Below are 13,739 nucleotides of genomic sequence, written 5' to 3'. Positions count from 1 at the left end.
CGATCTCTAACATCGGACAAGTTAAATCCTTCGGGCCTGGAATAAAATGGATAGGAAAGGTTTTTGAAGAGACCTTAGAATCCTCTCTACCAGTGCTGACTGACGACCCCAATGAAGCGGTGGCTAGGTACTCCAATTTGATCAATGAGGCATCAAATAAACTAGCCGTTTATTTAATCAAAATAATGAGTCTTCTATCTTCATTTCTTTCTGAAAGTTTTATTATTTTTTTCTTTTGCAGACACGGTCGCTATGTTTCCAGACGTTTCCAGACGTTTTCCCGGGCGTTGCCCCTCCGATTTTAGCAGGTCCTGCTAAAATTGGAGGGTCAACGGCCGGGAAAAGGTCTGGAAACCTAGCGACCGTGTCAAGGGGCGCTAATCTTGAACTGTATTGTGCCAGAACAAGTCCAGAGGAATATACTGCATGTTGCAGGGGACTCTAATAATTATTAAGGAATCCAAGAGCAGTAAGGAGACGCACAACATAAAAAGGAAAAAAGTCAATACACAAGGTGTTTCAAGGAATATGAAAAGCCCTGAAGAAGCGCAGTGTGCCCGAAACACATGTTGGCATTTCTTCTAATTTTGTGTCTGCAAAAGAAAAAAAGAATAAAACTTTCAGAAAGAAATGAAGATAGAATACTCATTGTTTTGATTAACGTCTGTGGAGTGAGAATACTGTTATCTCAGTGTTGATTGTTTTGTGTATATATATATATATATATATATATATATATATATATATATATATATATATATATATATCTTTTAACATTTAATAATATTTTGAACTATTTAAAAAAAATGATTTTATTATGCCGTTATTTACTATGAGGTGGTATGTGGTGCTGGACTTACCACAGTTTCTTTTTTGGCAGTAGTACCTTACACTCATAAATTTGTCTCGACTCCCTTTTTCAGGGGGTGGACATGTCAAAGTCTAAACTTTTGAGTAACTTTACACTTGGAATTTGAGAATAGCCAACAGCAGTAAACTTACTCCAAAGTGCACAAGTAAATTGGATGTGTAAATTACTCACAAGAATAAATTGCCTTTTTGAATAGCCTTGTACCAGTTGAGTTACACCAAGATATGAACTGCTTGTAGGTTGTTGAAAGTCACTATCTAGAACTTTAAGGGGTTAATAAGTCATACAGAAAAGCAGATTGAAGAAGACATTTGCCTTGTATGTGTACAAATAAAGTTCTGTGCTCAACACTTCTGCTTCATAGGAAAATGAATAATCTCTAGGTAAAGTTCAGGTATAATCTGTAAATCTGTGGTATAAAATGCATGGGCTATGTTATTGTATTCCACATTAATAATTAAAACACGTATTTTTGGATAAAAACAGTATCTGAATTGGTTCTTTCTTTTTCTAAGTGTCATTGTTGTACGATTATAATATTTTTGTTGCCTTAAGTCTTTACATTGATAGTTGATAACCATTGCTACATTCAAAATGTTATAACGATACCTGTGATGTCACATCATCAAGAAAGTTTAAACAAAGAATGCATTAATATCCGCTTTGATATACGTCTCTTCTGACCCTCAAAGTGCAGTTCATCATACCAAGTTCCTCTATTAGGATGTTGGGTAACAGTCAGGTTCAAGTAAAATATATCAATGTTAAAGAAAACTCTGAAAATGTGAGGCTAAAGGCATACTCTATAATTCAGTTGAATTTGGCTATCAACACACATTTACAGTACACAAAAAATGATACATATTTATAAATAAATATTTTGTTCAGTGTCATGCTATTTGGAAAAGACCTATGCACCACAAGGAGACAAATCTATAATGTGATACGAGATCTTTACCTTGTCTGCAAAGTGCAAGATGATAAAAGCCTGGTTCGACATGCGTGGCTTCTCAAAGTGTGCGGATTTGTTTACGTGAGTGTTGTACAATTTCTGAGCCCAGGTTTTATCTGTTCCTTTAGGCATCTGTGTGAGAAAGAAGAAAATAGTTATTAAAATCTGACATTTCTACCTCTCTCCGTTTTAATTATGTACAAAATGTATGTGATTAGCTTTTAGGGACACACGGCTCTCCTTGTAATGCTGGCACCTACACCTCATAGGGACCTGCATTGGCTCAATCAATTTAAATCCGGGTTAGTGAGACTCTAAGTGAACTAAATGTCTACCACGGGGGAACGCTAGGTGGCGCGCTAGCGAATGGACGCCTTCCTGTAGGGCTCCCGCAGTCCGGCGATATTAATCCGATAATTTATCCTTTTGCGAGTACACCTGGGAGCAGTCCTCGCAGTCTCCGGTCCAGATAGATGTCGAGAGCGAGCGGACAGGAGTAGAGGGCCCTAGCTGCCGGGAGATCGTCGCGAGACCGCTTGAAAGTTGCGGCGGAAGAAACGCTGGAGGCTACCGTGATGAAGTCCCGGATCGAGCAGGAAGGCGAGGCCGCGGTTGGCGACGAGTTGCAAGGCCGCGGACGGCGGAGACGATCTGGGAGGTCCCTCTGGGCTTGTGGTGACCTGGCTGACCGAGGGGAGCGGATTGGACGGACACAGTGACGGGTGAGAGTGCGTGGGGGCGGACCCTCCCCCCCCCCCCCCCGTCCCCCGAAGTGATTGCAGAGCCTACGCACCCGAGATCGATCTTGCGCCGGCTGGTGCTGGGACAGGGTCCTCGAGGCAAGGCCATTGTTGTGCGCAGGGGCAGCGGGGGCGTCGATCTCTTCCCCCCCCCCCCCCGGTGTACCGAACGCAGCGGATGCAGTGCTGGCTTCGCAGTGGGCCTGGTGTGGTGTGGCTGGATGTTGGAGCGGACCTCGCCGGGAGGGACATCCTCGGAGCTAGCGTACTGCCCCCCAGGCCTGACGATCGCAGCTTGTGCCCCCTTGCCCACATGGTAGTGAAGGTTGACCGCACATGGCCTGAGCGGCAGCAGTGACACTGGTGTAGTAGAGAAGGCGCCTCACTCGTGGCCTGGGTGTGATAGTGTTTGCCAGCATAGAACGACGTGCTCGGTGATCCCTAGGACTTTCGGGGTGGCGAATTGAATAGCCGCAAAGGATCGGAGGGGGCAGTTGCGGTGCCCGTGCTGGTGGTGTTGGAGAACTTTGCCCTGGGACAGCGATGGGCAAGACGGACACTAAACAGCCCAAGCTCTCGTTTGCGGCCAGTAAGAAAGGTATAGCGCCTGGGGAGAAGTCGAGCCCCCCGGATGAGACGGCTGAAGCGTCGGGGGGTGCTGCGGATGCGGCAACGAGTATACAGGCAGTACTCTGCGAGGTGCGCCAAGGGTTCGCGACAATCGCGGACAAGGTGGACCGCCTGTCGTCGCGTATGGATGCGGTAGTGCACAAGTTGGATGCGCACGAGGGTCGCTTGAAAGAGGTGGAGCAGCGCATATCGGACTCCGAGGATGTGGTGACCCAACACTCGTCGCAGTTATCCAGAATGGACAGTCTCCTGCGTGTCATCGCAGCCAAGAATGAGGATTTGGAAGCGAGGAGTAGGCGGAACAACGTACGCATCGTATGTATTCCGGAGACGATGAACGTGGGCAAAATGGAGGAGTATGTTGAGAAGATGTTGGTGGCGGCGATGGGATCGGAGATTTTCTCTACGCACTTCATAGAGAAGCGGGCGCATTGGGCACTGGGACCCAGACCAAAGCCGGGGGTGACGCCTAGGCCGATTATAGCCCGGATGCTGAATTACCGGGATCGCGATGCGGCCCTCCGAGCGGCACGCTCTAAGAGGTCGCTGTCGTATGAGGGCAACTCCTTTACGTTGTATCCGGACTTCACCCCGCTTATCCAAGAGGAGCGTCGGAAATTCCTCGCAGTTAAGACTAAATTGCGCAACCTGCAAATAGACTATGCACTACTCTACCCGGCTCGCCTGCGGGTCACGTACCAGGGGAGGCAGAAATTCTTCACCAACCCACAGCAGGTGGAGGATTTTCTCAAGCAGCATAAACGGAATCGGGGGCTGGGAGCGGGAGTGGACGATGATCTGGCCCCTCGTCGCGAGCCGCTGGAAGATGGGGAACCGTGAGTGACCAGAACTGTATCTGCATATGGACTCATTGGTGAGCTCGGAGGGGGGTTTAAAAGCTGCGATTGGAACTTATTTTTGATGGACATTGCACTGCCCTCCGGGTGGGTGAGTTTGAAGTGGGGGATAGGGGGGTATCCTGCTGAACGTTTGGTGCCGGGGTCCCTCTGGCATGGGATCCCTCCTAGCCTGCGCTGCAGGACTGTATTGATGCAATAGGTTTATGGATATCACTGGAGGCGGACGGTACTCCCCAGGTTGCCGCTGCTTATAGCGCCGGACACCCCCTCCTGGTTGCCGGGCTGGGCTACACGTGTTGTGGTTCGGGCGGGCTTTCATGGGGGGGGTCATAGTGGTGCCGCCTAGAGATGTTACCCGATGGGAATTACCCTAGCACATGTTTGTGGAGTTGAGGGCTGTTTTAGTCCTAGTTGTTGGGAAGTGTGTGGGAGGGACGGGGAGGGAACGCTGCTGGCAGGTTGGGGATTGCTTCAGTGGGAGGGGGGTGGGTACAAGGGTAGTTGTGGACGTATGTATGCTTGGAGATCGCAGACTGAGAGGAATGCAACTAAAAAGTACGGAGCTGGTTGGCTATGGAGTAGAAGTGAGCTTGCATTGTACAGTGCTGACACCGCGTGGGTTCCTGTGGCTGCAGTGGATGGATGTTGCCGGGGTGACGGCTGGTATGGCTGCTCCCGTGGGTGGTCGACGGGGTTGGGAGGGGGCTGCGGGCTGATTCATGGGTGGCTGACTGGGGATGGCTGAACAGGGTCGTATCTCTAGACTAACGGTTTTGTCCTGGAATGTCCGCGGACTGAATGATGCGAGAAAATGTCGGAGGGTGGTGGCCTATTTGGACCAGCATCAGGTGCAGATCGCTCTGCTGCAGGAGACACATCTTCGCCCTCGGGCCAATTATACCTTTGCGAGTAGATGGGCGGCGGTGCGCTATTTCTCCTCATACTCTGGCTATGCCAGAGGCACGGCGATTCTGATTAAAAAACGGTGCCGTTTGTAAGGTTAGGTGAGCGCATGGATGGTGAGGGTAGATTTGTATTGGTGTGGGGCAGACTGGGTACTGATACTGTCACTATTGTCAACTGCTATGGGCCTAATGTGGATACACCTGAGTTTTACACCAAACTGTGGGGCGAGATACTGAATATTGGGTCCATGCATTTAATATGGGGTGGAGATTTCAATAGCACATTGACGCCTTGGCTAGATAGATCGGATGGTAGCCCCCAATATAACAGAAAAGCGGGAGACGCAGTGGAGGGTATAATGAAGGAAGGCGATTTAATAGACAGTTGGAGGTTTGCGCATGCTGGGGTCTGTGTGGGGACGCATTTCACGGTGTATGCCAACACTTGGGCTAGACTTGACTACTGCCTACTGTCCCGTGGACTGGCGGTTGATCTGGGCAGGGGGACCCATTTGCCACGGTCCTACTCGGACCATTGTCCGGTGTTGGTGCAGGTGGCCGTCCCGGGATACGGCGGTGCAACGTCGCGGTGGCGCTTGCAACCCACGGCACTGTTGAATCCACTATTCCAGGCAGAGTTGGGGGAGGAGGTAGCGGAATTTTTTCCACGTAACAAAGGGTCGGTGGCCAGTGTTGAGACCATCTGGGAGGCGTTTAAGGTTACGGTCCGTGGTTTCTGCATCTCTAAGAGCTTTGGAGTACTACGTGTCATACGAGGCACACTCAGTAGGCTAGAGGCTGAACTTAAGGAGCTGGAGACTGCCATGGCCAGGGAGCCGATGGGTCTACTCCACAAGGAATTCAGAGAGAAGCTGTCGCAATATGAGCGAGAGGCGGAGAGAGGCCCACCTCAGGGGGAAACATTGGCAGGCCCGGCGTTCTTGTGAAGGGGAGAGTCCTGGGCGGGCATTAGCGGGCATCACTAGGCAGTCACAGGGCGCCTCGCACATATTAGAGATACGCACGCAGGGCGGAACTCTACGTCATGACACACAGGGGATATTACGACAATTTACTAAGCATTACGAGGGATTATACACGGCCCGCGACGTGGGCGATATCCAGTTTGGGAGCTTCTTAGACGACGTAGCTTTATGCTGGTTGAGTGACGAACACAGGCAATTTCTGGGGGCCCCGTTTGAGCTGGATGAGATACGGGAAGCGATTATGTCTTTGAGTAACGGCAAGGCGCCTGGGTTGGACGGCTTGCCGGCGGAATTTTATAAAAGCTACATTGATATAATGGCTCCGGTGTTGCGGGAAGTGTATGAGGACTCTCTAGAGGCAGGCGTTATGCCGGGATCGATGAGAGAGGTGGTGATTACCTCCCTGTTGAAACCAAATAAGGCTGCGGAGGACTGTGATTCCTATAGACCACTCTCCCTGATAAATTGTGATGCCAAGATTTTGGCGAAGGTGTTGGCCACGCGACTCTCACTATTGATGACTAAAATTGCCCTCCCTGACCAGGCAGGGTTTGTCCCTGGTAGATCTACCGCAAGTAATCTGCGTACGCTTTTCTCCCTGATTCAAACGATCGCGCCGGAACTGCCTGTCGCGGCTATATTCCTGGACGCCACTAAGGCGTTCGACTCAGTTGAGTGGAATTACTTGTTCACTATCCTGTACCGGATGGGTTTTCCCAAAATCTTTGTCGCTTGGATAAAATTACTTTATACTGACCCCACGGCTAGAGTATTGATCAATGGGGAGCTATCGAATCCGATTCCGTTAACTAGGGGTACCAGACAGGGGTGCCCGCTGTCCCCGCTGTTGTTCGCCATAGCAATTGAACCTCTGGCATGTCGTATCCGCCAATTCCACAAGCAAAGTGCCTTCCAGTGTTGTCAACGGCAGATTGATGTGTCCTTATATGCGGATGACATAACGCTCTATGTGGTAGATCCGCAGAATAACCTGAACTCGCTGCTCCGCGAATTCGTTGTGTTTGGGAGATTGTCTGGGATCCACATCAACTGGAGGAAATCGCAATTTTTCCCCCTGACAGCTGCGGTCGGGCGATATGCACTAGACTACCCGTTGGAGTGGTGTGCCTCAGATCTCCGATACCTGGGGGTTCGAGTCTCGACGAACCGGGAAGAGACTCTACGCCTGAATTATGGCACGGCCATAAGCAAGCTAATGGACGATGTGTCGCGCTGGATCTCGTTGCCGTTGACCATGGCCGGTAGGGCCTCATTGATTAAAATGGTAGTGCTGCCCCGCTTTTTATACTTCTTCCAGAACATTCCGTATTACCCAGGTACCTTCTTCTTCCGGACGCTGCGCTCTGAGTTGCTGCGATTGTTCTGGGCTGGTAAGCAGCCCAGACTAGCCTGGTCGACTATTATCCTGCCATACAGCCAAGGGGGATTTGACGTTCCCGACTTTCAGGCGTACTATATGAGCGCGCAGGCACACTTTGCTTATCATTGGCTTGTCCCTACACCCTACATGCCGCAACTGGCGGTTGAGGACTGGCTGGCACGACCTTTGCCGTTACAGGGACTCATCCATGGTCCCGTCACTGCGATCGACACACCGCTCACCACCGTGACATGCACGATTGATGCTTGGCAGCGATTGAAGCGCAGGATGATGGCCAGTCTACTATATGCCCCGCGGCTGCCGTTGGCTTATCATCCGGGCCTCTCTCTGTTGCAGGAGGGCGGGTTCCGTGTGTTGTGTGCTAAGATACAGGTCCGATACTGGGGAGATCTTTTTGAGAATGGTCAATTCAAGACGAAGGAACAATTTTTCGCAGGATATCAGCCTAATCCACTGGATGTTTTTTATTATCTCCGGTTGCGGCAAGGGATGCGACTGGTGATACCGCATTATCCGGAAGAGCCCAAGGTGGTGAATCCGTTGCGGGTCTTGCTCGCGTCTACGGACGGTCGGCACTTGGTCTCTCAGTTATATTGCAGCATTCGAGAGGGTGCTGGGAATGTAGGCGGTAAAGCGCTTCATGGCTGGACTGCTGAGTTAGGTAGAGACATTACGGAGGTGCAGTGGGCGTATTGCTGTGGGCTCACCTCCCAGATCCCCTCCAGCTGCAGATTGCGTACTATCCATTATAAGTTTCTACAGCGCTGGTACTACACTCCTGTTAGGAAGTTTCGCTTTCGGCTGTCGGACTCTGATCGGTGTGAGAGGTGCCGTTCGGAGGGAGCTGACTTTCTCCATCTGGCTTGGCTGTGTACGGGGGTGGCTGACTATTGGTTGCAGGTCCATGCAGCGCTTACGCCCATGGTGGGAGCTGTGGTTAAGCTTGATCCGCTCGTGATGTTGCTGGGTTATACAGCGTCGGTGCCTAATGAGCACCGTAAATTTGTTAATATCGTGTTGTTGCTCGCGAAACGGCGTGTTGCCTGTAGATGGGGAAGGGGTCGTGCACCAAAGTTCAAGGAGTGGTTGGAGGATGTTTTGTACTGCCAGGACCAGAATGCGATATATGCCGAAACGCAACCTTTGAAGAGCAGGGCCAAAGACATATGGGATCTGTTTAAAGCATATCTAGCAGCACAGACTAGCTCCACTGAGGGGGACGGTTAGGTGCCGGGGAGTGTAGTGCGGACAGGCGTGGCATCCGCCTCGGTGGGGCTTACTGTTGCTTGGGCGTGTTGGAGAAGAGGAGAGTGGGGACATAAGTAGCGGGGAAATCTGCTTGCTTGCCCAGAGCGATTGATGCTTGGATGACCCTAGACGGGCTGAGTGGACATGTTATGCCCCTTGCTTGGGATATGTGGATGGTATATGGTCCGGGAGGTCGTCCTAGACGCTCCCTCATGCTGTCCCTCGATGCTGATCTTTCTTCCGCGCCATTTCTGCTCAGGGGGGTATTTATAAATGTGCCGCCGGACCCCCGGGTTGTCGGCAGATTGGCTGTGTACACGAAGTTTGTACTTTCAATACAGTGTCTACTGGAGCCGGCCGGAAAGGTTGTAGGCGAGTGGTTGTATGGTTGCTGAAAGTTGCAATAAAGGTTTTAAAAAAAAAAAAAAAAAAAAAACTAAATGTCTACCACTAACATACTTTGTCTGTGGTCCTTAGTTCTGTCATTGCTCCCAGTATATTGACAGAAACGAAAGGCATGTCCTTTGGTGTAACAGTAGAGGTCTTCACAAGCTTTAATATCTTCTCCACAAAGATACTTTGTGCAGTTACAATTACATCAAGCAAAAGAGAAATCTAAACCTGGGAGCTGAAGCACAAGATACAAAGCTCGTCCATGTCCCTGAAGCAAAGCTCCAAGCCACCAGTTACATCCATGACTATTTTATACTTATTTTATCAATATATTTGCACTGGGTTGGCATACGTATTGTTAAACATATAATATGAAGTTAGAGCTATAGGAAATAATGGAATGTGAAGTAATGCACTTAAAAACATTCTCCAGTGATGAAAAATAAGAGCATATGCTTATCTCAGAATTTATTCATCATTAATATTTCTTGCAGTGTGTGACTGATGCTGGAATGCACATTCTTAGCTCTCCATGATGGGCACAAATGCAATGACTCCTGCCTTTTCGGAGATTATAGATGATATTACGGATGATATTACGGATCACATTGTAGTAGTCCACCTTACTAGAATGAGTTTTTATAGAGTGAGGCAACACTATGCCACTGCTAGTATAATGTTCTACAATAATTTTATCCTGCCTACTCCTTCCTGCACAACCTGACCTAGACTAAGCCTAAGATGTTGCAGGTAAAAAGCAACAATTTGATGAATTGATGGAAAGATATTGAATTGATGGGAAGATATTGGGACGGGGATAAGATAGAAGAACTGCGGCAAGGAAGAAGATAACTCTGAGTAGTGAAGATTACTGGTACTGTAATTACATGTTTCTTTCTCATCACAGTTCTAACTACAGTCAGCATACATTAAGTAGTAATCCGTCTCTGATCAGAGAAGTGACAAAAAATATACACACTCCTATTACTAGCACAAACCTGTGCTTAATGAGGAGAAGCCAGTATCTTTAAAAACTTACTGATTAGATCACTTTAACCTACAATAACTGTAATAAGACGATCCCACCGCCAGTCTGTAGAGCTAGACGATCTTGGCACACAAATAAATGTGGAGCAGATTTCATTGTGGTTCAAGATATAACCATCCCCGGGTAGAGTAACCCTACAAAGGGCCATCAAGGGGTTAGCAGTGGAATATTAACCACAATGCAGTTTCACTAGGGGGCTTTTGATGTATCTTAATTACTCTAAAAGTGAACATAAATTGCTACCATCTTTCAAAACTGAGTCTAATATTCCATAAAAATTAGATTACTCTTACCCAAATCCAATGTATGTGAATGGACCTCTACCTTTGATGTCAGCTTTGGGCGAAAAAGTAAGGTATCACTAAATCCTGCTCCAAATGAAAGCTAGAAACAGCCATAGGCTTAAAGCCAAAAAACAACCCTACTGAGAAAAACCTCAACATTGTTTCTGAGTCCACCAAGCCACCCAGTTCGGCAATTCTGCAAGCAGAACCAACTTGCGTGTCACAGTATTGAAGGTTAGCTCAAGAGCTCAAATGTATGGTTCCATCCATGGCAGGATAAGACATAAGTGCTAAAGGTTTCCTGAGCTTAAAACTATGCAAATACCTTGTAGCCAGAAGTTCAACAAGAGCTACACTGTCCCAAAACTCAGCAAAGGTCCTTCAGCATGAAAATAGCAAACTCCATTACAAACCCGTCATAGAGGAATTCTAAAACGTGCTATAGATTTTACACTCTAGGACGCGAAACCTTTGATAATCACAAAATAAAACAATTTAACCAGTGCCAGATATAAGCGGTTAAATTAGCCTCATGTTATGAATCCTGAACATAGACAGACAGTTCTCTTGAAGAACCCGTCCCATGGAATCCTATCCTCTCTATGGCCAGACAAAGCCACTGGGAGGGAAAGAATCACATAGCACAGGGCGAACAGGGGCACAGCAATCCTCTATTGAGGCTATAATTTGGGTTTCTTGAGTAGCCGGAACCATGGTTGACATGACTAACAATGGACAGTTAGCATCACCACATCTACAGCAATTCTGGAAAGAAAAGGGTTGAAAGCATGAAGAAGAATCTCCAGCTAATCGAATAAAAAGACGTCTAACATCAAAGGAATGACGTGTTATGTCCAAGAGCAAAATACCAGAAAGAGGGCATACCTTCGTGAGCATAGATATAAGCCACATGGAGCCAGTTCACTCAGTCAGCTCCAATAAGGCACAAGCAAAGTATAGCTTTAAAGTACTGAGGTGATCTGCTTACCCAGAGGATATTTTGTCTTAAAACAAATCAGATTATGTATTGCCCTATGACATCTCCACAGCAACCAACAACAGATCCACACCATTCAATAAGCTCCTTACTGCCTGAATTTTTCTTTTTCACCCAGACTACTCGCACTAGGATCATGGGAGCAAACGTTAGAAGCGCAGGCGCATCATTAATAATTCCTTACAGCTGGAAAAATTGACTCATCCTTCAGCTGTTGCACAGAGTGATCTTCAAGGCTTGTCGATCTTCAGCACCCTCCATTTGACATAAGAGGAGAGGGGACAGAAAGATGTATGATTTTCTAGAACCAACTAACAAGTCAAATTCCTCTCTGACAAGCTGGAATCCTGGTACAGGTGCTGGGCACTAGAAAGCAATAAGATTCAAGCTTCTTTAAATATTAGACCGGAGGCATTAAGAGGAGTTGAGCCACTGGGGAACCTCAGTAAAGGCTGCCATTTCACCTTCAACTCTGTGTCAGTTTCAAACAGGTAGAACCGGTCTCATTTGTGGATGTCTCATCCCAAACGGCAACTTGATCCACCTACCTTTGGGCTCAGCGGCATGGGAAAGACTCTCCCATGCCTCCGTCCTTCAATGAGCTCTAAGCAGCTGCTGGGTTGAAGACAGGACTTGTTCTGAGTAGAAAACTAAGAGAAGGAAGGAGCACATACACTTGGCTATTGGTGGATTCTAACTTTGAAAAATAAGTTGCAAAGATGAAGCAATGATTAATATAGGAACAAATCTGCACCTCCTGAGGTGCACTGCTCCTTCCACTCATGCCAGAACATTTGAGAAACACTGTAACTGCTGATGTCAGACTAAATGCCAGGGTAGCAACCTGGAAGATATGACCATAGATCGTGAAACAAACTAAAACATCAGGATGAATAGGAAGATGTAGGTAAGAATACTTTTGGTCAAGAGAAACTTACAATTACCCGGTTTACCCTAAAGAAATAATCATTAGGAGGAAACCCCTTCCTGAAAGGCTAGTATGGTACCACCGTGTTCACTCCTTTCAAATCTATGTCCAACCATAACTCTGCTTAGGACTTTTGCATCAAGTACACCATTGAGCACACACCTAACCAACACTTACAGGAGTGAATGGCACCCTGGCCAGCTCCACGAGATGAGCTGAAATGACTTCTTCTAGAGCTGCTGGTTTGATTTGATTTTTTTGTATGGGATTTGTTACAGTTTCTGGTTCTTGCAGAGGGGAACTCAATGCTAAATGATAACTTTCAGTTGCTAGCTGCAACACCCACAGACCAGAGATTAAGGCATTCCAGTCCTGAACAAAGTATTGCAGGAGACAGATTACCTGACCTGAAACCCAGACTCTTAAAGGATGTCTGTGGCCTTGGAGGATGTCCTTTCAACATCCTGCAGGTGGAAAAAGATCTTATGGATGTGCTTCAGGTTTCTCCTTTCTTCCCCCTTTTTCATTAAGGCCTCCCACTCAAAACAGCTGGCCTCAGAGGAACAAATGGCTCAGGAGATAAACACCTTTGACTTCTCTGACTTGCTGGTACTCATCTTCAATTAGTGCTGCTATTGAGGACCCCAATGGCACTGCCACTGTACATAGTCAGTCAAATGTGACATCTGGAAATAGTGAAATCTGCTGCTCCATATTAGCCAATAGTCTTCTTGCTTCATTAAATAATTCATGAAGGTCTTCAAGTATGGGTTGGAAAGTATAGGAGCATGCATCCATTTTCCAGTCCAGTGGATCAGTAGAGAATGCATACTTTGACAATCCATGGGAGAATATGCTGGTAATTTGGGAAGCCCCCTTCAGAGTAGAAATGTAGTTTTAAAATCCTCAAGTGGATAAAGTTAGGGCAAGAAACACAGAAGGGGTGGATTAGCTATATCCCTCCATTAAGAGAGAAGGGCCTTTCCTTCTGCTTATGCTAAGTCCATATGGGACTGTGGTTCATAGCAGTGGAATTAATCCGAATGTCTACCCTTGCAACTTTGTGAACATGGCTGTCAAACTACACCTCTTGTAACGCAAAATATGCATCCTTGTCTACTTTAGCTAATTTAATTGGAGCCTCCTGCTCATGTTCCCATTCAGAGGGGGAGACTTCTTGTTTTAGCAATTCCAGTTATCATTAACTAAGGAATAAAATGGGGCACCAGAGAATAATTCTGTTAAGGTTATCCTGATGGCTCACGATGGATGGAAAAAGGTTTCCTCCCTTCATTACAAAAATGCCTCAAGTACTGGTGTGGTACTTTAATTGCAAAGTCCAAGGGGCCGGGATGTTCTTCCTGACAACACATTAGGTTTCCACATCCTGAAGCACAACAGGCAAATACCAATAGTAAAATTGCAATGCTTGCTACTGCAGCAAACATGTTGCAGTAATGGATACCACGCTGACCAGTATCTACAATAATACACC

At 47.3% G+C, this 13,739-nt stretch overlaps 1 protein-coding gene across 3 annotated transcripts in view; it reads right to left on the bottom strand.

The window, feature by feature from the left end:
- MYO5A (myosin VA) overlaps positions 1–13,739 on the bottom strand; it is an 847,747-nt gene that overhangs the window by 242,425 nt on the left and 591,583 nt on the right. For all 3 annotated transcript variants that reach the window (XM_085644171.1, XM_085644172.1, XM_085644173.1), the window contains exon 13: positions 1,830–1,955. In XM_085644171.1, coding sequence (XP_085500297.1) covers positions 1,830–1,955 — 126 coding nt within the window. The remainder of the gene's footprint in view (positions 1–1,829; positions 1,956–13,739) is intronic.

This window comes from Triturus cristatus, chromosome 3_1, assembly GCF_964204655.1.
Source record: "Triturus cristatus chromosome 3_1, aTriCri1.1, whole genome shotgun sequence".
NCBI classification, from domain to species: domain Eukaryota; kingdom Metazoa; phylum Chordata; class Amphibia; order Caudata; family Salamandridae; genus Triturus; species Triturus cristatus.
Note: the sequence above shows the minus strand (reverse complement) of the source record. Positions and strands in the feature narration are given on the sequence as shown.